Raw genomic sequence first — 25398 nt, 5'->3', positions numbered from 1 at the left:
CATGGACAATGTTCATGTTAGAAAAATCATTTTATTAACGCGAGAATGTGTTTTTGTTGAAAATATTACATAATTTCTACATTTATACAATTAAGTGCTTTCACACGTCGACAGAAATCTCTGCAGCTGATTCACTCGAAATAGAATTAATCTTCTGTGTTATTTAAAGAAATAATTGCAAGAAGGCAGTTAAGAGAATCTGAGCTCAAGCAGATGTATATTTTGTCTCATGATGTTATTCGAATGGACAGGGATGAATCATCTGAAGTAGTTTGGACACTCGTGGGCTACGAGGTTCCAGGCATCCTTGAAGGCTTCGACCACTCTCTGATCCAGAGGACCTTCCTTTGCAGCAGCCAGGTTTTGCTGAAGCTGCTCCATGCTTGACATGCCGATGATGACTCCGTCTCCAAGATCACCCTGGAGACAGATGTTGGAGAAAACAAATGGTTCTGATTTAAAAAGGAGAAAAAAGGCTGCCTCGCGACCAGCAACAATTCCTAAACTGAGGATTTCAGGAGCAATGTAAGATTTAGTGATGACTAGTGGTGGAAATGAAAATTGCACACAGTTAAAAATGCCTGCCTCACCTCACCTCCAGTTACAGCAGTGAGGACACTAAAGAGGCCTCTACAAATGTAGAAGGACCTGTGTAGAGCCCAGGGATTGTTTCTTTTTAGCTCTGAGCCACTATCCACAGATAAAGCCACATCTTTTAAAGTCTTTACTTCTAGAAGACTTGGATGAACTTTAATTTGTTTTGTCGGTATACATGTAAATACAACTAAGGAAAAAAACCTGACTAACGTCATCACTGATAGTTTACAGTATTAAGTCTTATCTGAACACGAAATGTCGCATTTGGGATTTCTGTAAGAGCCCCCAAACAAATGACAGTAGCCTTTAAGATGATACCCGTCTATATATTATGTAATTAAACAAAGATTGTCCCTGCTCATGTTCTGATTTTTGAACTAATCTTTGCTCAGTAAATATTTGAAGTAATATACAAGGGTTAGACAATGAAACTGAAACACCTGTCATTTTAATGTGGGAGGTTTCATGGCTAAATTGGACCAGCCTGGTGGCCAATCTTCATTAATTGCACCAGTAAAAGCAGAGTGTGAAGGTTCAATTAGCAGGGTAAGAGCACAGTTTTGCTCAAAATATTGCAATGCACACAACATTATGGGTGACATACCAGAGTTCAAAAGAGGACAAATTGTTGGTGCACGTCTTGCTGGCGCATCTGTGACCAAGACAGCAAGTCTGTAATGTATCAAGAGCCACGGTATCCAGGGTAATGTCAGCATACCACCCAGACTGTTGCATGCCCAGAGTGAAGCATGGGGGTGGATCAGTGATGGTTTGGGCTGCCATATCATGGCATTCCCTTGGCCCAATACTTGTGCTAGATGGGCGCGTCACTGCCAAGGACTACCGAACCATTCTGGAGGACCATGTGCATCCAATGGTTCAAACATTGTATCCTGAAGGCGGTGCCGTGTATCAGGATGACAATGCACCAATACACACAGCAAGACTGGTGAAAGATTAGTTTGATTAACATGAAAGTGAAGTTGAACATCTCCAATGACCTGCACAGTCACCAGATCTAAATATTATTGAGCCACTTTGGGGTGTTTTGGAGGAGCGAGCCAGGAAACGTTTTCCTTCACCAGCATCACGAAGTGACCTGGCCACTATCCTGCAAGAAGAATGGCTTAAAATTCCTCTGACCACTGTGGAGGACTTGTATATGTCATTCCAAAGACGAATTGACGCTGTATTGGCCGCAAAAGGAGGCCCTACACCATACTAATAAATCATTTTGTGGTCTAAAACCAGGTGTTTCAGTTCCATTGTCTAACCCCTTTAAGTATGTATATTTTGTATTCCGTCTTTTCTTAAGTATATAATATGATAACTGTTTGCTATACAAGCACTTTGGGTACCTTAAGTTGGGAGTGGTGGTACATCCAACGCATGGCAGCTGAAGTCAAAGAGGGTTTCTCTGAGCCATACACCGTCTCTAAGGTCTTTAGGATCCCATCTATAGCCTGGAAATGACTCTGCTTCCAGTATCTTACAAAGAACAGGATAACAGTCATGGTCACTTTTGGTGTTGTAACATGGTGGCAAACAGACAAGTGGTAAAAAGCAAGCTGCTGCTCATTCACCTGTCCCTGTATGCGGCAGCCCAGCTGTTGCCAAAGAATCGTCCTTCGGGCTGAGAGCCCTCTTTGTCTTCATAGTGGTACTTTCCTGTCAGAAGGCCACCTGGGAGAGGAGGAGCCACGTCAGAGCTCAGGGTTGTCGGGAGTATGCATGCACGTATGTTACTAAGTGTTATGACTCAATACACAGTCTGACGCAGTACTTTTAATGCCAGAACTAGGATATGAAAACCCTAAGAAATGTTAGATGGCACACTGATAAGTAGCAGTTCACGTTTACCACAGTCGCTATAAATTTTGTGCTTCAGCATGCAAACATTTACTCTATAAAACACTATATGATGTACAATTGAGGCTGATGGAAATGTCATTGGTTTTCTATGTTGCTCCCATAAACCAAAATATCAGACAAATGAAAACTCAGAAGATGCCTCAAGATAAAAAAGGGATCACCAAAGTATACGACTGATGCTAAAAGGGGGCATCAATCCATATGTGGAACAAATTTGAACTGATAACACTCAATATCTGAGTGTACTGCGTGTTTCTTCAACACAGAGAAATCGTCCTCATAGTAAATCTGTAATCTGTAAATATGCAGCACTACTCCTCCACAGGAAGTGACTTATTCGTCACAATCGTGTCAACTTTTGAATGAATCATTTACAAACTGCAGAGTGCACCCCAGAAGACCGACACAGTACCTGCTAGAGGGTTGTAAGCATAGAATCTCATCCCATAGCATCTCAGACATGGCAGCAACTCTGTTTCCACCTGTCTCGTGGTGGCATTGTACATTCCCTGTGAAAAGTTGAGACTCTTAAGTTCCAATGCAAACAGTAGTGAAACAGGCCAAATCCAACGTGGAGTACATGAAGTAGAAACTTCTTGCATTTTCTGCATCAGTTGAGGATGAAAATGTCAAATGTAATTGCCAAAGTCAGGCTGTAGGTGGTAATTGTCGGCTCAAGGGCATCTTTTTATGAAAGATTAATTCATTCATTTCTTCCGTTGAACTAATTATGACCCGCAACACGGGTGTTGTTTTACTGTTTAAACCTAAAGCAAAGCACACATTGCGTCAACATATTCAAGACTTACAATTTAATCTTTGAAAAATGCCGATTAACTCGAGGGTTGGCAACGTAGAATAAAAACTGAAAGTCAAATCTGGGTTTGCTTTCATGTTGCTCCATGCTCTCCAGTAAGCGCTCAGCTTTTTAAAGAGCCGTTTTAAATAAAGCTTTAGACATGGAGTTGGGTAATATCACCACTAAATAAATGATCATGTTTTAATTTTATTCTCCTCTTTTTAGTGTTTTGTTTGGGGGAGTTACCTCTTAATATGTGCATGTGTCGCCTCTACATATTAATGAAACGGTCATTCACAAATCCCTGGACTGGAAGAGCTCATACTGTAGCACATATCTAACTTCTGCTCAAAACCTTCTGCGCATTCTAAACAGAACAGACTTATAAGTGTTTTGGGATAATTTTACAGACTTGTGTACATCTCAGCTATGTTATATAACCCAAAGTGCCTTAACATCATATTAAATTCACCCCTTTTCAACATAACCTCTCCAACTATAAGCATTATATAACCATTTAAGACTAAAAATGAACCCATAGGTGACATCATTCTTTTCCCTTCTTTTTTCCCCAACTACAGACGGATCATATTCCTTTTATCATAAGAAGGAAAATATTACCTGATACACCGTGGGAACAATCCAGTTGTTATGTCTGCAGATGCACACAATTTCTGCCACTTCCCACGAGGCATAGTTCGACAACCCAAGCTCCTTGAATTTTCCCTGAGGGTGTTATTTTAACATCAAATCAGACAGGAACGTGACAAGCAGAACATACGTCGGCATGGCTTTTAACGGAGACGTTTCATCAGTTTAGTCATTTACACACTTTTTTCTTCAAAATAAAGCGGATACTGTCAGCTCACCTCTTTGTGGAGCTCATTGCAAGCCATCAGAGTATCATGGATGGGGTTTTGGTGATCGGGGGCATGGAGGTAGAAGAGGTCTACGCAGCCAGTCTGCAGCCTCTTTAGGGAGGTTTCTAGCTGGGAGCGCACACTCTCTGGCTTCAGCGTCTTTCCATCCCACGGGTTGGCTTTGGTAGCTATGCTTACTGTGAATGAATATAAATTGTCACTAGCAGGTTGAGTTACAATTTCATTACAGCTCAGACTCTCTATGAGGTTGTGCTCAACGTGACTGTTACGTTATAATATCGAATTATAACAAATCATGTTTGATGGAAAAAGCAAAGCTTTACTGTTGTGGGTGGAGCTCATTTTGAACAGTTTTTCTAAAGTTGGAAGAGAATGCAAAGCTTTTAAAATAACTATGTTGAACTGGAAATTTATCAAAGACAACAAAATAAACAGACACTCAAAAATTTGATTGTTTTTTTGTAAAAAAAAACAATCAAATCAAATGCTCTACTAACATGGTGCATACTGTAGACAGACAGACTATGTTTTATTCAACGTCAGTGGCATCTTCATAGATGATCATATCACACATGCCATGTGCCATAATGCACCCCCAAACCACCACAGATGCTAAACCTTTTGTGGATGACAAGCTGAATGGTTTTTAACTTGCGTTTATAAACGCAGCAATAAACTTTGTTCACCAACAATGATTTTTAAAAAGGCTCCCTGGACCATGCATTGATTTCAACCACAGAGTCGAGCTGTTTTTAATGCTGTGCCACCCGAGTGCCTGGAAATCACGGCCAATCAGTACCGATTTTCCATGCCTTGATTGCAGGGATTTCTCTGGCTGCTGTAAATCTATTAGGAACGGTAGAAACATCAATGATATTTCATTGACAGACTCTCCCTAACATAAGAGGTTGAAAACGTTCCAGCTGCATTTTGTTGTCCCAGTTCCAACTTGTTACAAAACAATCAGACAAAAACTTTAATATTGTGACGTTTGAACGTATGAAATTATGCTCATTGCAGAATCTGCAAGTGGCATGAAAGACAGTAAAGAAAATGTACGTCAAAATCCAAATCTTTGCACGAGTAAATGTGTTGGGTCCCATGAACTGATCCCAGCTGACTGCTTGCAACAGTCAACTTAGGAACACATTTAGGTTACTTTGACATTTCAAGTATCAGTTTGTATTGGGAGCTGCTAATATTACCTGTATTCGGCAGAGTCATGTCTCCTATGATCGTCTCAGACTTTCCGTCCACGTACATGAACGCCGTGTCCAGGTGTTTGTGCCCACTGTCCAGGAAAGCCTTCACCATCACCCGACTCTGCTCGGCGTCAGCTCGCCCCCCAAACGCCATGGTTCCCAGTAAGGACACCGGCCGTTTAGCCTGGGACGACATGTTTCTACCAGCCACGAACTTTGGCAAGTGTACGAGCACGTCTTTAATTCTGTGAGCCTGTCGGAGTGTGCAGAGTCCGCCTGTCATTACCCACAGCATGCTACAGTACAGTTGCTAGCTTGTTACAAAGGTCAAAGGTCGATAATTAGGGAGCGTCGCGAAACTACTCAACCGATTTAAAACGGAAAGTGTTCAAGGTTATATTAGATAAACTATTCTGCTGCTTTGCAATGTTGTCTTTGAAACAGTTGCAAAGTGCGAAGTTCATTTTCTTTGTGACCACTTCCTGTTGTTTTAGACACATGTTAATATTTGTTCATGACTCCGTTGCATCACATTCAGGATGAGTGTGTGTAGTTATCATTTTTGACCACAAGGTGTCAGCAACTTACCATTTTACCAAAGAGGTTCACAACACTACTGCCTCAGCGCTCACTGTCCGATGTTGGGATTCATTTAACATCATTTTATCCCCTCCTTCCCACCCACACAAGCAAAGTCTGTTAATGAAATAAGATACAAATGAGTTATTTTAACATAAACACTATAATAATATAGTGCAGCAGTCGCAGAACAGGTGGGCTGCATATGGCAAATATATATATATATTTTTTTGCATAATACAACATATTCAATTACAGACTCAATACTGATCATCATAAACGAACATGTATTACTAATATGATGTATTTTTATGATTTGTTTTACTGAATTGGTTCTATGCTGCACAGAATGAGCTCAGTACCAACTTAATGTCCACAAGAAAAGAAAAAGGTTCCAATGCTGTTTAAAAGCATTTATCAGCAAATTAGCATCTCCCTTGTTTCTGTGAGCTAATGAACATTTGAAAACATAAAGCAACTTGGTGTCAATAAAGCTGCTTGTGTTGCAACAGTGTATATTCATTTTTTTTTTTTTTTTCATTTTTAGTATCTTAAGACTGGATTAGTTTAAATGCATTAGATATCGTGGGCTCTGGCAGGGGATGCAAGTTCAACATGTAATTTCTTTCCATCTGCTCATCAGCTTGATTAAAAAGCACCACCACCGTAATTCTTTCTGACAGGAGCTGGTCACATTTATGTGGTCGTCGTGGGTCACCATGGTTTGTGCGCTTATTTGTGAGATGGCCTCCTAACGGGTTTATCCGCTCGTCCACGTGTGTGGATGTAGCAGAGCAAAGAAACAAAGCAAATTCACCTGACGGTCAGCGGGCTAATTTAGGTGGTGGAGGTGAAAGAACAAGGCTTGTTGCTCTGCGGTCACTATTGGGAGCAGATGATCTGAGATGAGCTGTGATATGTCTGGGAGCTAATTAAAACAACATGCAGTGTGGCCGGTAGCCTCGGAGGCTGCACGGACATCACTGACCCGGGACTCTTTCGGGTCATGAACACACATGAGGGTAATGAAAGCTTTGTTTAGCCAGTAGCAGCGGTCACTTGTGGCTCCTGACCTTTGACCCTTCCCATCAGCTGTTTTGCCCCGCAGAGTGACCGCTGGCTGCTTCAGGCACCCCCCCTCCACCCCTACCCAAACCTCCAGATATCCACTGCTGGTGTATCACTCAGCTTACCTTCATATTCACCAGTGAGTTTCACATTCCCTCGTGCGAAAACTGGCAGCTCGCGCAGTATGCTGGCACAATCCTCGGCTGCGTCTCCACGCGTCAGGTGAAATAAATAAATCTGCGCAGATTAAAAGCGTCAAAGTCACAGGCTGAAACACGGAGAGCTTCCAGGATTTCTCACGACTGAGACGAGGTGAAAACTTCCTAATTCGGACTCTTTGCCGGCTGCGGGGCGTCTATCAGATGCTGCAGCAGCTTTGAATAATAGATGGATCCCTTTGCAGCCCCCACCCACCCCACCCCGCCCCGCTCCTACCCACCCCAAACCCCTGCCATCATTACCAAGTCAATGGACGCGCAGCACAGCCTCTTGGAGTTGTTGCCCGTCACTCCAACATCTGCCGTGACGACTCGTAGGTGAGCTGCGCTTTTCAGTCGGAGTCTCACCGCCTGGCAGAGTGGGAGCGACACGCGTGGGATGGCTGTGTCCTTCTCGGACAGTAATGGTCTTGTCCGCACCGAAGATATATTTCCACGCGTTTAAAGCTTCTTCCAAATTTGCCTCTCGGATTTTTTCTTTTTTTAAACATCAATTTGGCGCTTCAGATATGCCGGGAAGCAACGACACACACTCATGAATGAGTTTGTGAATGGTTCATGTTTATTTTTATTTTTTTAAACTAATGGTTAATCTATGAAGATGAGGATGGAGAGTGTTCTTTTTTCGTTTTTCCTAATATTTATTAAAGAGGCTCACGCTTTCACTTACAACATTGCCGGCAATCTCCAGCCCTATATGTAAGTAAAGTTTTGTTCTGTTCAAACAGTCTCTTTTACTTGTATTTAGTTGCACAGATTCTTTGAGGATGATACTCTTCATCTTCAGCTTCACATTGTCTTTGAAGTTTGAGGGTTCACCTGTTCATCCACAAACTTGTGGCCAAACTCAGAAGAAATCACAGGCGGGAAGGAGTATGAGTCAGATGTGTTTTGCTGCTGTGCTCTCTCATCATTTAGCCTTTAATGGCTGCATGGTGTCTCTGTAATTCACATGATTATGAAGCTGTATTGGCTCCTTATGGACGATCTGCATATAGTTATGAACTTTGTCGAAATCTGTTTGTTTTAAGCTCCTTAAATAAAGAGTCAGTTGGTTATAGCAGGCATCTTAAAATTCAAAATAATTGACAAAGAGTTTGAATTCTGCCAGAAGAGATCCCTTAACAATAAGGTCTTTCATCATGCAATTATGTGTACAGCTGGAGGTGATAGTGATTACTGTTCTTCATGAGACGAGCAGCTGGATGTTTCCTAAGGATTCCTGCTGATCTCCACACGTGGAGCTTTCCTGTCCCTCTTTGGAGAGTTTCCAAGAGTAAATGTTTCAAAGATCATGTTGCACTTTTCTCAACTGGACTCCTCTGTGCAGCGCAGGGAATGTTGTGAAGACGGATCTGATGGTTAACCCAGACAGACTCTGTGCACCGAGGACCTAACATCAGATTAGAGGGCTCACCATATTTTACCTGAGGGAGAAAATGTTACCAATCTTTTCTTTCTGCTGACGCTCAGCCTCATACCGACAAGTAAAAACATGAATGTTTGGGAAATGTTGGCTTTTTTTAAAAAAATTACTTATTACACTTTCCCTTTTTATGTGAAAAATCTGGCTCACATCTTTTTTGACGTCTTTATAATTTGAGGTTTTTTTTTCTTACTGTCAGAGTGGAAAGTTCTTGTCACTTTTATACTTATGCCCCCTGTTTACTGTCAGGTAACACATTTCAGATTCATTCTGAGTATATTCTGAAGAGTGGGTCTTGTATCCTCTGATTTGGCCCTCAGCATTCTGCAAGGTGATGTACTATATGAGGAATTCCCCTTGAGTCTTTAAAGAAATACCAAAAACCCAGACTCAGCACACGTAATGATCTAACGGGCATCATGTTGTTGACAACTGGAAAAATGGCTGACAGACGCTTCATCCATCTATCTTTGCCACGACGCTTCTTGAAGCCCTCATAAGTTGCCTCGCTGCCATCCGTACGTCTGTAAAAACACGGGAGAAGATTTTGACGTGTTAAGTATTTTCACTGCTGTTTTCCTTCCAGGCCCAACGTGTGTGTGGAGAAGGAGGTGACGCTGGTCGCCCAGAGGCAGCCGTGTGTGCAGGCCTTCACACGCATGGTTAAAGTGTGGAAGCAAGGCTGTGTGGGGCAGTCGTGGTGCATGGCCTATGAGAGGAGGTGAGTAACATACCTCATTTGTTGTCTGTCTGCTCCTCCCTTTCTGCTCTCAAAGCCTTTGAGTCTGTTCCTAAACAAACACTCCCAACCTCACCTGCAGGGGATGCAGTGTTTTGCTGATGAAGCTCTTTAAAGAGCCAAGAAACTATTGATGTTTTTTTTTTCTCTGTAGTCTCAATGACTCGTGCGAACCAAATAATTTATCCAAAAAGCCATGATCCATTATTGAACTCCCATCTTCAGATAGGTAGCTTCCTGATCACCTTCTTCCTCTTCATCGCTCACTTGTTTTGAAGCTGTTCTGCAGCTTTTAACCTGTCGCACAGTGCAGTCGTACAAGCCGTTTAACACGCAGCCACCTCTGCAGCCAACATTCCTTTGAGGGAGAGTCCTAATGTGAACCTTTTTCTTCCGTCTCACGGAGAATGTTACAGGAGTTCCTCACTTTGTTGCTCACGCTCCATTTCTTCACATTATTTACCGTGTCACAAAGTCAAAGGCTGCTTTGATGGCAACCAAGGCCACAATTACTTGCTTTAAACTCAATGCGTTTCCACGGTGTAATGAGAGCAGAGCAATGAGAGGGGTGCCAAAGTACAGGGACAGGCTTCCGATAGTGTCACTCTTTCACATCTCGGGAGCCTGGGAAATTTAGCTTAACTTCAAATGACATCTACTTCAAAGACTCTGAGCTGTTTGATCCAGTGCTACATGAAAAAAATAAAGATTGTAAAAAGTAAGCTACTCCTTAGCATGTATGTTTTCTCACATTCTACTGCTTTAACAGGTTTAATGAAAAGTTTTTAACTGGGTGTTTATCATATTAACAGGACGGCGTACTACACAGCGTACAGACAAGTATACCGACAGGATTATCAAAGTGTGTACAAGTGCTGCCAAGGATGGTCTCAACTAAATGGAGAGGCGGGTTGTTTGTATCGTGAGTATCTTCAGCTTTTATCCTCTGTGCTTAAAGGTTTTGATTTGATTGCATCCTTATTGTTCAAAGCAGAGCAAATTCAGGTCTTTTCCGGACTCAGCGAGAGGATGGTTGTCAAACATCACCTCACCATCGGCAGAGACCTCTGAGTGAAAATGTTTCAGAGAAAGGTCTAACAGGGTCAAGAGTCACTTTGCCCGTCCAGACTCCTAAACAGATGTTATCAGTTAGTGCCATGTCCAAAGCACTTGTGTTGTTGCAACACTCTTAACTAGATGCAGATGTGGATGCTGGGGAAAATCCTAATTATTGACAGAGTCAAAGTGTTGACATTTGGTTTCCAATTGGATTTGCATTGTTGTGTCTAGTTCTATACTTACTTCTATAAAAGAAAAAAACAAAACGTAAACAATCTGAGTGCTGACAGGGCTCTGCAGCGCTCTGTCTGGTGCTCAGCTACTGCTTGGCTGAATATGTTGTACAGTGTACAGACAAGTTGCTAATGGTCTAACGGCTAAATCTTTGTTCACATCCACGTAGCCATGTCCTTTTTTTCCTGCAGAGGTGTGACATGGCAGCACAGGTTGGATGATTGCATGCTGGATGGGAAAAATGGCCCCACGCAGTCACAGTTACTGCTTCCCAAAATGAAATTTGAATCTCCCCACTGGTTCCATGTATGGAGAAGTGGTTCTGCTGGTCACACTGAAGCTGCCAGCAGCTCATCTCTTTATGGATAAGCTTAGCTTCACACTGCCGAGACCAAGAAGCCTCCTTTGATGGGATTTTACAGCCAGTGATGCAGATCGCATAGCCTGCATACCATGGACCGACCCTTGGCAAAGCTTTTCCTGTAAACAGTTTGTACTTTGGCTGGTAGACTTGCAAGAAAGTTCACGCTTTGATGTCGAGCTCCCATCAAACGCTTAAGATTTTCGGTTCTTCTCTTATTGTTTTTTCAAAGTGGGGTTGTGTTGAAGTAGGCTACTTACGAATATTCAGTGAATTAGACAGCAGTCAGAGCCCTCTCAGTTTGTAGAGGCAGGGGGGGGTCTAATGGATAAGCCAAGTTCACAGCTGCTCACACAGAGGACAGGACAGGTGTGAATTTTCACCATCTAAAACAACTCAAACCTCATAAACGTCTAACAGTTTCATGGATTTTCACTCCACTTCACTTTGTCCTTAGACAAATTTTGAGATCGGCAGTATTTTTTTTTTTACGCCAGAGCATCCATGTTGTGTCGGTAGTGCACAGCTACTGTATAAGCAGTCATAGGCAGTGCAATACCTGTGCTACACTGATGATCCTTAGTTGACAAAATATAGTGCCAAAGAAAACAATCTGATGCAAAAGTGGAAAAAAAATCCACAATCTTGGCATCCGCTTGAACTCTGATGACAGTTTTGAGGTTGTTTCAAGAAGGTCAAAATTCCTCCTTAATTCTGCAAACTGAGAGCAATCCGACTGTTGTCCACTGCAGGTGAGACATTGACTGCTCATAAGTACTTCACACAATCCTATTTAAAAAAACAAACAAAAAAAAAAACCAGCCATGCCCAGCTGTCATACAAAGAACATCACCAGTTCAGGGGAATCACTTTTTGGGATCACCCTTTAATGGGGAGCGAGAGAAGATCTCCTGGATGCTCCTGTCATCACGGGTCTTATTATTGCCTCTATGCACTCTTCAAAGAGCTCTTTGTTTCTAAAGGGAAGATTACAGTATTAAATTATACAGCGAAGCAATACACTATCTGCACTCCAATGAGTCTGGTTTGTTTTAAAACACTCAAAAAGAAATCCTTTAAAGTGAGATTCCTCTGCGCTGCTCATTGCCTGCACTTAAGTTAGTCTGTTTGGCGCAACAATGGCTTCTCTCTTCAACATGAGGCACGGCTTTTATCCCTGTAACCAAAGACGTGGCAGCACTTTGAGATGGGACAAACTAATCACCCCTTTCTCTGAGCCATTGAACCTGGATAAAAGAAAGCTCACACCACAATCCTCCCACTCCTGCGCAGTTTGCTATGTGCTATCTGTACTGTACTTCAGTCAGCACAATGCAATCTGTGTGGTGTTTTCAACAGGACCCCCCAACATCCAAAAGAGAAAATCTGCTATACAAAACATACAGCTTTAGCAAATCCTTCGAAAACCTCAGAATGGGAAGAAGATGGGAATGCTTTGTATTGAGATAGTGATTTAGTGTCTTGTACATTTGAGATCCCTTTATGTGCCCTTTTCTCTTTCATTCCTGTTGTTCTCATTCTGTGTGCGTGTTCTTCACATGAAGCTGGTGTAAAGTAATTAGGGCAATGACCCCTATTCAGCTGAACAGAATTGAGGATGTAATGGTGTACGGGACCTGCTAGTTGAGTAGTTTGCTGGTCACTTCCCACTCAGCCCTGCTCTTTCTAAATGTATTTTTTAATGTAACGTCTCCTCCTAGATCCATAAGTCTTCTCACAGAATTGCAGTCTGTGGTTTCAGTTGTTGTCAGCTTTAGCAATCTTTGCAAGATATAATTAATCACATCTTTGGAGAGGCTTTACCACAACACAGCAAATGTCTGGTTATTTTCTGGTTTCAATCTGCTAACCCCCCCCCCCCCCTCTCTTGTTTTTCATATTTTTCTATTTCAGAATTCTATTTAATTATGAAGGTTTGTACATTTTCCGTTCTCACACCATGATTCATAATATTTGAGCAGTTTGCAAATATCTGAGATCTGGATTTTTTACTTTTTTCCCCCTAAATTTTGATATTTTCAAGCCTTATTGGACAACACTTTCACAAAGGGGAGAAAGTGCACAACTGAAACTCCTTTGAAAATATTTAATTATCATTATTATGTTTTTTTTTTTCCAAGCATTGTATTGCTCCTTTTCTGCATAAAGTCAGCCAGGTGGAGTGAGGAGTCAGAATGCTGTGTTGAACAGCAAAACAGTGGCGCCCTTTGTGTGTTTTGAAAATTCTTCAATTTGCTCAGTCACTTTCTCGTTCTAATACAAGCGAAGTGCTCTTAACTTTGTCATGGCGACTTCCTCCACTTATGCCTTTGGAGGGCCACTCAATCAGCGAGTTAAACCTTTTACTTTGCAAGCAGCCGAGGGATGGGTGACGATGGCCAGGGTGAGCCGGGATGTGGAAATGAGCAGTTATGTTGACTGAATGCAACAATAAGCTTTGTGACAGGGGCTGAGGGGCAGGGACAATAGCTTCTGCAGTTTGTCGTCCTCGTTAACTGCTCAATAGGAACTGGCCTCCTTTTGTGGTGGGACTGGAGAAGGTAGCTCCATGTGAAATGGACGCAGTAGCCAGAAGGGAGGAAATGGTCCCCTGTCTATCCATGGGTGGTCTTTTTTTGAGTGGATCATGGGGCAGTGGAACAATTACAGTATGTCAGTGGTGTATAGCTAAACATAAATAGACACAAACCCAAGACACATACAGTAAAATAGACTGCAAACAAGCAAGGCAAAACAGTGGTGTGGTTTAGATAGTTTGATACATTGAAATACTGTGCGTGGCTACACCGACATTCCCAGTGTTGTATTGAGTCATTTGCTGCAGAAACATTTTTTAAAGCCTGTGGAACTGCTCTCAAATACGAGGCTTGGAGCATCTTGAGGCCTGCTCAAAGTCGTCTTTGCCAGCTGGAAGAACTTGTCACAGGGGCACTTAATTGAATTACATTTAATCTTGTGTGCATCTGGTGAGCAAATACCAAGGCCTGAGACAAGAAGTAGACCGGAACCTGAACCATCACATGACATTGCTTGCCAGCTGTTGGTAAACATGGCTATGTGGAAGTTCGCCAAGCTATCGCTGGAGGTGGAACAGGATGCAAAAAAGATAAATAAATCAAGCTGCAGAATTTTGTTTACAGAATATCGAGAACTGAGGACAAAACTACCTTTGTATCCATGATCATTTTTTCTAATCTTGATATCTATACTATATATATATACTATACGTTTGAATGTATCTGCAATGAGTAGAAAGTAGAAATATGCAGACGAGCAGAGTAAAGTATAACACTTTCTGGACTTTGCTTGTGGGGTAAACAGGACAAAAGTCCTGCTTGTTTGGTACAGTTACATTATATGTGTTCTGAAACGCAGCCACTTGAAAATATGTTCAAACATTTCTGGGCTTCAGTGCATGTGTGAAAATTCAGGGTCTTCCATACAAAATGTTTTTTTTTTGCTTAACCATATTGTGCTGCTTTGTCAAGCCGACCTGATGTCTTGAACAAATAGTATTTAGTCTTTCAAAGAGGTATTCTTGCATAGCTGGCCTTGGTTTTCACAAGACCTATTTGAAGTGACACATTCCTCAGCGGAGCAAAACATGATTTGTTGCCTCAAAATACAGTGCTTGGCTCTGCACGTACCAATTATGGCACCACACCGAGACCCGAGTGCAGGCCTTTGTGTCTGTGAAGTGCCCCAAATGTGGTCTCCCAGCGGGTCTCACTCGGGGGGTTAAACAGATCTGCAGAGCCTAAGCAAACAGAGGGGTGCTTCTGTGTTGATGTGGTCATCCCTTTCAGAAGCTGTAAGGGTGACAGCAACTCCTCTGTTTTCAGGTTCTCTCCGCGAATCACTGACCCCTGCTCTGTCGGTCTGTTCTGTCAGTGGAGGCTGCTAATCCTCTCAGAAAAGGTGTCTGCAACAGAGCGGAGGCATTCACAGCAACAGATGAGAATGAGTTTTATGCCATGCTGTATGCCACATTATGGATTTATTTCAGTGGAGATTAAGCAGCGTAAGGGGCTCAGGAACAGGGGAGGCCCAAAAATGCCCTGGTTAGCTGCCAACAGTCTTGTGAGTCTCGCATCTCTGAGGAGGGAATGTACATTTCCTGTGTTGTCGCTTAGTCATGCTGCCCTGAAGTTACTCTGAGAGACACCTGACCTTTTACTGTGCCGCTGCTGATTTAGTTGATTAAAAACTTTTTAGGAATCTCTCATAAGTTTGATCTTTCACAGCTGGAGCCATTTGGATCTAGTTGTAACTGTGCAAGTAAACCTGAGCACTGGCTTTCGCCACATTAAAATTCCTTCACATTATGTAATCATAGAAGTAGGGAAAGATATGTTACCGTGTCATGGCCTCAGAAGCCACATAATCTTGAGGAGCAGGAAGTCATCGAGGAGTGATGAGCGGTGGCGACTTTTTGCAGTGGGATTTTAGCAGCTTCACGAGTGGAGCAAAATGCTACATTATGAGATATTAAGCATTACATAGTGTTTATTGAGATTCTGATGTCTGCTGGTGTGTTTACATAATGCACAGAAGACATAAAGAGATAAAGGTCGCTTCTTTTGGGGTTGTATGCAATATAGACTGTTGTGCATATACATCCGTGTATGTCTGCCGCTCTAAAGGATCCAACTGTTAAGCAGGTGTCTGAGGCCGGGGCCAGATGACAGGCGGATGTTTAGGCTACGGGTTGATCTCCGCAGAGCTGTCTGAATAAGCTGAGAGACATGCATGAAATTACTCTGGCTCATCTGTAATTATTAGAGAAGCCTTCTCTTCACATTCGCCTCCTTTGTCCGGAGATGTTATGCAATTCTACATGGTACAGCTTAAGCCTGATGGGAGATACACTTAAGTCATCTGAAACTTTCCCAGCCTGAAGCATCCTCTTGTTTCCTAACTAATCAGCAGTGTATTTTTAATTGTTCAAACCATCTGGGAATGTAAGGGGGTGAAACTAATACTTGTTTTCCTTGTCGGTTAATTAGTCATCAATTTTAAACTAAATCAGTTCATACCTAAAATGCTGGAATCGCCATCTTCCAGAATGAAAGGCTCTTTACAGCAAATCATTTCAACATCTTAGAGGAAGACCTCTAAGACCAAGAAAAATACTTTTTCTGACATGGAGATCAACGTGCTTACGGACCAGGACATTTTTGTGGTCCCTCGACGCTCATTCTCTCCTAATTCTTCCATCCATGCAGTCCTTTACAAGCACAAGGGAATCCATCAGGCAGCATTACGTGCAAGTATCAAGGCAGTGATCGGATGTAATGCTTCACAACAATCAGCGTCTCAAATACCTTATGTATCAAAGTCATAACTAGGATATGTAGTGTAACAATTGAGTCAGATTTGCCATTTGCTTTATATCTAGACTTTGTGCCAGTTTACACAGTCTCAATGTTAGGAAGCCACTGCAGTGTTTCCAGAGCACAAACTTCTGTCCATTCACTTTTCCCCTGATTTTACACATCTTACAATCTTACTTTACAATACATTCAGTTTCCAAAAATATCATTGGAAACCGTCAAAGCTCTGTTCTGCGATTCTTTGATGCTTTTCGGTTGTTATGTTGAATTTCTGCAACAACAGTGATAAGAATTTCTTTAGATAGCATGATTAAGTATTTATGGTAAACTGACTTCGGCATATTCACAGAGTTGAGAATGACGAGCCAGACTTTTCTCAGTCTTCTCACTGGTCACGTCCTAACATCCTTCGGCATTTCGGAAGCTGCTCATTACACGTTTGAAGATGAGTGTTAGTTACAACTTAAAGGCACTTGGGTAAAAGCTATGTCTCACTAGTGGCAGCACAAATAAATCTGTTGTTTTGAATGTTTATCATTAAGTGTATCTGTAATGTGTGATATAAACTGAAATAAATGTTTGAAAGGCTCTCACATGGAGTTTCTGCAGTGCAGTCTCAGTTCACCACCTCTCCTACCACTTTTTCCAAAATGTCTGCACAAATATGTGAGCGTTACACGTTCACCTGTCAGGTTTGTTTTAGTAGATTACAGCTTTTGTGGAAGAAATATGCCTTTTTTTTATGTATGCAATAGTTGTAAAGGTGGTTATTTAGGTCTTCAACGATAGGACATCAATTCTCTAGACTTGTCAGCAGTAAGCACTTCACTCTGCTCAGGAGAATGAAAAGTACAGGCTTGACTTAAACAGCTGTACCATACTTCACAGTTACTTCCCATGGATAATGGCCTTAACACAGATCAGATATACATACAGGCAGGGAGGCTCAGGCTTAATAAACACACAGCGTCGGCTGTCGTGAATAATGTGAGTGCTGTGCGGGTTCATGGAATGTGATGGTATACCTCTTAGATGAATTCACATGTTTTGAGCTACCTAATTGCCCTCACTGTTCGTGTGTCCTGGATTCTTTGAATGTCACGTTTTAACTAGTGAACAATTTGAGGTATGGGGATTTATGGACACGGGTTTTGGATGGTTTCAAGAGATGGATCAGCCACGCCCACCCCGTGGCAGCATGATTTTACGCTGCAACTCATCCAGACACATCTGAATTATCCCAGTTTGTGATAGTGATCAAGCGTTCGCTTAATCAATCTCTGTCATTCTCAGACAATGTTTTTTTTACTTTGTGTGGAGAAGAGGGAAGCTTCCTTTCAAACAGCCCTACAAAAACTAGTCTTACAAGCTGTTGCTGTCAATCCAATCACTACTCTGATTCTGTGAAAACAAGTTAGCAAATTTCTGTCAGTCTGCCAAAAGCATGCTTTTATTCTCCAAGCCAAGTGGTGGATTCCTCTTACATTGGTTAGTGTGAATAGAGCGGAGTCGGTGTCCATCTTTAGACAGGAGTTAACTGGCTGATGATAAATCTCTGATAGAAAGAGGTCAGTGTTTGAAACCACAGATGTTGTCATCTTATGAAAACAGCCAGGTGTCCCTACTTCACTCACACGCATTTGTTCCGTCTTTCCTTTTTTACCTTCTTGTCTGTCCACATCTGTGCAACATGCAGCCGTGTGTAGCTATGGAGTTTGCTTCAATGGGGGCCAGTGTCGGGAAGGATCCACACAGCTTTGTGACTGTCCTGCAGGTTTCAATGGACCCAGCTGCCAATATGGTAAGTAGAAACATCCTTGCAGTGCTTCATATTTGCATCCTCATCTTTTCCTCTCTTTTTGTGCTCCACATTATATTTTTTATCTACAACAGTTTTCATTTTTCAGAGTAAAAAAAATGTGGACATGTTTTATTTTGTGTCGTTAACAAATGTAATTGCAGGGACAGAAAATGTCACCATCAAGAGTTAAATGAAGCTGGTCTTAGCATTCCACTCGTCCAGTTTTCTTTGGATGTAGTATGCATTTTTAAAAGCTAAACTAAACTCTCTACAGACAGATTAAGACTGATCAGCTGCTTTCCTTTCAGTGAAAACCTTTCAGGCTACAGTCCTTATTCATTGCAGTAACTGACCTCAGTTTGAGTGCTAATGAGAATCTCCCCACATCAGCAGTTGGCTTACCCCCCAGAAGCCCAAGTATTTTATCAGCTACTCCATTGTTGAATTTGAGCTGTTGAAGTAAAACAGTGGAAGACTCTATTGTTTTTCAGATAACACCACACGACAGGAAATTCTTTTTAGTGTCAACTTTTTACCACAATGATCCAACTCACACTCAAGTTAGGCCCTTCTAGACACTACAGTCTTTATTGCACAAGTTCAAAGTGAGGAAACTGAATATTAAAGTCTCTTGTTAAGTTGCTCTCACATAATCATTCATTCTCTGGCTAACCGACGGGAGCTTTTACATTCATCTTTAAATTACCAACTTCATTATCGGCTGTCTCAAAAGTTCTCTGGTACAACTTACAGTATGTAGTTTCATGAGACCTCTTAGTACTTCTTCCATGGCTCTACACAGCTGACTTTCTTCATGTCTGATTTCTTTCCGCTTGAATGACATACTTAGTGGTTAGGAGAGATGATCCGTGAACACACTCTGTGATCTACTCAGCATAAGTTCATTAGGCAGTCTTATCCCAGCAGCGCTCCATTTTTCTCTAACATATAATGTAGACATTTTTTGGTCTGAATTACTTTCCTCCTCTTCTGTTGTTTTGATAAAAAAATTGAAATGAAAAAGTAATCTTGGGCTAGCGCAGAGACAAATGCGAAACACAAATGCTCACACCCACTCTGAGGGCATATTTAGAATCAACAATTGACCTAACAATCATGTTTTTGGATGGTGGGAGGAAGCCAGAGAGAACCCACACATACATGGAACATGCAGCCTCCACACAAAAAGGGCCCCAGCTGAGATTTGAACCAGGAACTCTTAGTGCAGATCAAAGAGATGTGATCCTTATTTTTTTCATCCTTTGGGAATCAGGTCCTCTTTTTATCTCTTCTCTATTCACACGAACAAAAACTATTCCAAAACTTTTGCATTACATTGGAACATATTGTTAGAGCTGCTGCATAGTATTTCTCTGTCTGTATCCAAATTGTGATACCAGGATGTTTACAAAACATTTTTGGAATAAACCGAGTATTGATTCCAAAATGAATATTTGAATTTAATCTAATGAAAACACTTCTCTGCACCTTTTGGCTTTAGAAAATTTTATGTGCGGTTTGGTTCACACTGCTCCCCTCTTGAAAACTGCTCTATATGTTGTTTTCTCATGCAGTACAAAATGACCTATAGTCACATTGATAGATTATGTGAACATTAGTGTTTGTAAGAACAAATTCATATGAAGTGTAAAAATAACATCCATGAGGGTGACCATGGTTGTTTTCTTTCTAAGTAGTTTGGATTTCTAATCGTAACCAAGTGATGTCATTGCCAAAATCCAACCAGGAAGGGACAAAGGTTTTTAGTAAGGTGCTGTTTTATTAATTGGACATTACTCGACTCAAATTGAATGAAAGTGCTGTATTTAACTGGGGTAATAATACAAGAGCTTGAATTAGGGCAACTGGACTTCTTCTTTTCCAGTTGCCCTTATTCGAGCTCTTAGAATTACCATGACCTGAATGACTGAGAATTTACACCAACATAACTGAGGGAATAAAGTATCTTAATAAAACCCTCTTTGCAAGTTGTGATGATGCCTGTCATGTTTTTATCTTGTTTGCTTCTGAGGTTGTTTTTTTAATACAAGAGCAGCCTTCACTACTCCTTGCATTTCCACGCATTAAGATCTAATGTTATTGTTCTGCTTTGTGGAGGGAAGTTATCAGCAATGGGTAACTTAGAGGCCCTTGCTGTTAGAGCAAAGTCACCTCTACTCCCTGATCCTCCTTCTACTGGAGCCTATTTGTATGTAAACACTGTGACAGTTGTATTGCCCTGTGACTGGACCTAAAAAAAGGCTGCTATATGATTGCGTGGGGCTGTCACCATACCAGAGGCAACACATGTGATGATTGAAGTCCAACACTGGCTGAACTAAACTCACAGCTGTGGTGTGGTCCCAAATGTGCCAAGTAAAGGTCACGTTAGAGTCCTGAGGACAAAGTGAATAACTGCTTGCAGAGTACAAAGTGGCCCACGGGAAAAAGAGCAGTGACATCACTTTAACTAATGACTGTTATTGAGTGACAGCTTAATATATTGCTCAGCCATTATGAGGATCTCTCCGGTGGTCAAACGCATACCATTTTTCTGTTTTTTATTGTCATATTCTAGAGCTTTGCGGTTCAATTACTTTAGCAGTTGCATAGCTTTTAGCACATTGCTCATACGCTGACGTTCTATTGGAGTTACCACTGTGGTCTGCATGTTTTACACAACTGCCAACTGTTGTCATCCGACATGTTTATGCTAAACCTGAAGCCACAGCAGAGGCTGAGCTTCAGTCCACTCAAAGATTCACTCATCTTTTTATCACTTCAGACTGTCCTCAGCAGCATTCCTCTGCAGTCGCATGTGGTGATATCCCCCCAAAACCCTTTTGATGTGGTTTGTCCTTGTTTGTGTATGTCAGCTGGGGTGTGTTTATGTCATTTAAAGGGGCCAATTAGTCTCCTACTCACAATAGTTCGCTGAAGTGCTCATCTGTTTTGCTATTTAGTAGCATTGTGTCTCAGTGATGTGTAAGACAATAATTACTATTTTGTTTTTGTGTTTAAACTATGTAGTAAAGTAAGAAATGCTGGCCAGCGGCATTAAATCTCATGTGACTGCTGAAGGCTTTTATGGATCAGATACTGTACTTTTGAAGATCATCATCATCTTCAGTAATGGGGTCATTGAGCACAGCATTATCTGAACGAAACAATAACTTGTATTGTTCTGCAAGAACGATTTTCTTTATCAGATTTTTGCAGGCTTTTAGCAGTAGTTGGAGGTGGTTTAGCTCAAAAGAGCTAATGCTAGATAATTTCATACCTCAGTCAGAATTTCTCTACATTTTAATCAAAATGTGACTATTTTCTAAGGAATGCTAGGAGTGCAACTAAAAAAAAAAAGAATGAATCGGGAAATAAAGAGAGAAATAGGATTTCATTGAAGACTCTTTCCTTTAGTTATTGGAGGTTATTCATTCAAAATTATAGGAGTGAAGGTATTATAGCTACACCTTTTGTAATAAACTGTCCAGGTTTATTTGTTAATGATTAATCAATTAAGTAGGTAAAAGATATTGGGTGCGTTGGCAGTGATGCATTTCCATCACTGTTGAAGCCGTTTCTGTAAACCTGTAACAAATAGGAGCTCTCACCACACATGAAACAAAGCATCCATTGGCTGCACACAACTGAATCCATGCAACACAAAAGATAACAAAGAGAAATGATTGGACAGATGAGGAAAAATTAGCTGTTGGAAGACTTGATACAATTTGTGATCCGAAACTAAACAATTTGATCCGTAAAAGTGTGATGGGAGTGTGAAAGCATGGGCACTTATTTAACATGTTTTACCGAGCAGCCAGCGTATTCATAAGAAGGTCTCTTCTTATGATAAAAAACAACTAAAGTCAGCTGCTGCAAAGGCCAGATGAACCATCAGACAAGGAGAAACCTGTGATTTTGTGCCCGTTGAGGCCATCGTTAGTGTAATAATTACTATATAATTACTATAACATAGACACGGACAACCTTCACATTACTTCCATATTCATTAAAGAACTCTATGTTGCTCAGAAAATGAATAATCTTGTTACTTCAGCTTAGCATTTTTTTTCTTATTAGTTTCTTATTTCATCAAAATATATATTTTTTTTACTTTTGTATCGAAGTGGCAGCCCTCTGAGCATGATGTTTTGTCTGCTTTATGCTGCAGTCCCTTTTAACATTCTTGCCTATATCCGATAGGATTTAGTAACTTGGTGCCTGATGTACTTTGTATCCAGCCTGTCATCAGCGGACAAGTGCTATCCTCTGAGATCAGCACCTTCCAGGCTTTCAGGCCACTGGCAGGGCAGATGTCTTCATACCAGCTGACATCTGGGCTCAACAGCAGACAAACAGAGTGGATGACCGAGAGTCTTTGTAACACAAAACTTTTCCTCTTAGTTTAAGAGTCTATAAATGTCTCGTCTCCTACGTTGTGTTTTTAGGTCAAACGTGAAACAAGACTTGAATCAGACGTTAGTTAAATCTTTAAAATTAGAGTGAAATATTTTTCAAACTGATTTTTCAAACAAAAAATACAGAAATGCTGCGCTGAAAAAGCTTTTTCTCTGACAGCAACTTCATCCTTTTTTTTTTTTTTTATTACTTCTAAACGATCAGCTCATACCTTGGGTCAGTTTTTGGTCACTGCAATGCCAGGAAGATAAGCTTGTTCTGGGCATGACTCATGACAGATCTAGTGCTCATGACTATGATTATTATTATAAAGATGTATCTGTCTCAACCTTGTTTTCTCATCCACAACCATGCATGTTGAACTTTTAGTTACTGCAAATGCTGCCATATCATTCAAAGTTGGTTACGTTCATCAATCAGAGTGAAGCTGAATAAAACAATTCTATTAAAATCTTTTTTTTTGTACTTTATTTTAATGCTTCAAGACTCTTATCAATAACTAAATATTTCCCAATACAGAGCACCTCTGTTTAAAACATGCCCTCTGAGTTTTAGGAAAGCATATTAACAGTTGAATGAAGCGATTGTTTTCATCGATGTTGATTAAGATGTCTGATGCCAGATTTTATGAGCCACAATTGAATCAGGAAAAAATGTACTATGTACCTATGTACTTAGGTACAACTTTAATGCTTTGGCTCTGAAATTTTTATAAACTTTCGGTATCACCTATTCATGTTACTACATCTACATGATTGTATTTAAGAGGAAATGTTTTCAGACAGATTTCTTCTCCAATAAACTGATAAAATAGTTTAAATCTGCTATATTTTTACTTAAAGGCTTGGATTTACAATATTTTGAGTGTTGGTATGACAACAAATGTATGAAGGCGGTATGGTGGTATTACAAGAGAGAATGTTCCCTTTCCCTCTGTGTGTGTTGTTGCCCAAACTTTCCATTCTATGTTGTGGCAGCGTATTTGGCAACATGTGCACAATAGTTTATGTGAATCCGCCCCTGGCTGTCCCAAACAGGCAAACATAAACCACATTCTTTGGCTAAAAATGCTTACTAATAGAGGGGGATAAGACCAGTGTCAATGTAGCTCAGAGTTTCACAGGTAAGCATATAAATGAACTGTGTAAATATAAGAGCTGTTGTAGGGCTTCAGACTCAAATCTGATGCTCTTTGAGTTTGGTATTGAGATTTATTCCTTCTTCTATGCTGATTAATCTGGTTGTGGCTACTTTGCAAAGTTGGATGCTTGTCTGGATGGTTTCAAGGCTAGGGCAGAAACCCTGGTGCTATTGTGGGAATTCATTGTCCCGTTAAAGGTCTCTTGCTGAGTTGCACACAGCCTTTTATGTACACAGACATAAACGAGGGTCATCTGGTCAAGGGACTAAATGTCTTGCTGTAATGTGACAGAAATAAAGAGCTGTATGAAATAATATGTCAACAAAACTGTAATAAAAACTTTTATTGGTGGTTTATAGTTGATATTAGTTTGATAGTTGCTTAAACTGTATTTTGACAGTTTTTCTTTGTGCATCCGTCTTGATCACTTGCATCTTCTGATTGATGCTCACCATATTCGTTGAGGTGAACAACTCTCGATAAAGGCACGTGTATTTGGATGTTATGTGCTTCCATTTATCTTCAAAGTTTGTGCGCATAACTGTTGTCAGCTGAGTGATTTCAGATGCTGCTCTTTGAGGTATCTTTTGTTCCTCCTTAAAAGCCGTCTTACTCTGCAATTACTTAAGGTCCAGCAGTGTTCTTTCCTGAGACTAATAGACCATCAGCCTGTTGTAACCTGCCTTTTTGACACTTCCCTCATACCTTTTAACAGTGTAGGCACCTTAAAAAAAAACCTTAAAGCAAGTCAAACGACTGACCAATACTGTTTGTTCTCATCTTTGACACACAGAAGCTTTATGTCTGTTTAGTTGTAGTAACCAGTTTAGCAAAAATACGGTCGAGTGTAACCAGAGATGTACTGGATCTATGCCAAATTCCAGTTAACACAAAAGTAGCAAATTACAATGTTGGACCACTTATAATTCAGTAATAATGTTTATACATTAAGGGTAAGAAGGTTTTCTATTAATGGTTGTTGGATTGTTATTTAAACAGCGACTTTTACTCGCTCCCTCTGTGATGAAAATTTCAAGGCAGCAGAGATGTCAAAGGTCAAGTCTCTGCCTTTTTAGCACAGGAGGAAGTTCTTAGCTGTAGTCACTTCTAATGAAGAGCAAAAATGCCACATGGCCTCTCACCATATTTGAAAATGCAGGGTCGTTGCTAGTTTGTTTTGCTCATCAAGCTGTTTGGAGACTGACGGTGATATGAGCGAGCAGCAGTGACACAGATGGCACCAGGTGGCCATCTTTTTGCAGATGCAGGGTCACATGGGTCATGTAAGACAGAGAACATCTCTTTACCTTATGGTAAAAGCTTTTCACACGGGATTCTTACCCACGCTAGGGTTCGAGGTTTTTCGGTGGAATGTGTTTTATCTATATAATCATGTTTTTCTGTACGTATATAGTACACGTGTTTTCTTTACGTGCAGAACCAATATGAAATGTGATGAGAAATCTGCTTTTGGTATGTCGACGCTCTGATCCTCCACATTGGAAAAATAAATCCTTCAACTCTAAGACCCGTTAAATGTTTTTTTACATGGCATAAAGAAAAACATTTGCACAGCCTTCATGCTGAGTTAGCTAAGCACTTAAGCAAGGAATAGCCCCAAGATTAAACTCATGTGCGCCCTGTG

General features: G+C 40.9%; 2 protein-coding genes across 2 annotated transcripts in view; one reads left to right on the top strand and one right to left on the bottom strand.

Annotated features, from left to right (window-relative positions):
* Nucleotides 1-11: 11 nt before the first annotated feature.
* akr7a3 (aldo-keto reductase family 7, member A3 (aflatoxin aldehyde reductase)) lies at nt 12-5762 on the bottom strand. The gene is made up of 7 exons (XM_075461361.1): nt 5355-5762; nt 4138-4325; nt 3890-3994; nt 2882-2978; nt 2181-2280; nt 1956-2085; nt 12-420 (listed from the first exon to the last, which is right to left on the bottom strand). The coding sequence occupies exons 1-7, from the start codon at nt 5644-5646 to the stop codon at nt 259-261; spliced, it is 1074 nt and encodes a 357-aa protein (XP_075317476.1). The 5' UTR covers nt 5647-5762; the 3' UTR covers nt 12-258.
* Nucleotides 5763-7461: 1699 nt separating this feature from the next.
* The window catches only part of megf6b (multiple EGF-like-domains 6b), a 55967-nt gene continuing 38030 nt past the window's right edge, over nt 7462-25398 (top strand). Inside the window, exons 1-4 of the mRNA XM_075461353.1 lie at nt 7462-7915; nt 9229-9363; nt 10194-10303; nt 18086-18190. Coding sequence (XP_075317468.1) covers nt 7812-7915; nt 9229-9363; nt 10194-10303; nt 18086-18190 — 454 coding nt within the window. The 5' untranslated portion in view covers nt 7462-7811. The remainder of the gene's footprint in view (nt 7916-9228; nt 9364-10193; nt 10304-18085; nt 18191-25398) is intronic.

The sequence above is a fragment of the Odontesthes bonariensis genome, chromosome 3, assembly GCF_027942865.1.
Source record: "Odontesthes bonariensis isolate fOdoBon6 chromosome 3, fOdoBon6.hap1, whole genome shotgun sequence".
NCBI classification, from domain to species: Eukaryota; Metazoa; Chordata; class Actinopteri; order Atheriniformes; family Atherinopsidae; genus Odontesthes; species Odontesthes bonariensis.
Note: the sequence above shows the minus strand (reverse complement) of the source record. Positions and strands in the feature narration are given on the sequence as shown.

Coding starts and splice junctions, on each gene's coding strand:
- akr7a3 (XM_075461361.1), bottom strand. CDS start 5,646: ATGCTGTGGGTAATGACAGGCGGACTCTGCACACTCCGACAGGCTCAC. Junction 4,326..5,354: donor CATGACTCTGCCGAATACAG/GTAATATTAGCA, acceptor ATTCATTCACAG/TAAGCATAGCTACCAAAGCC. Junction 3,995..4,137: donor GCAATGAGCTCCACAAAGAG/GTGAGCTGACAG, acceptor TAACACCCTCAG/GGAAAATTCAAGGAGCTTGG.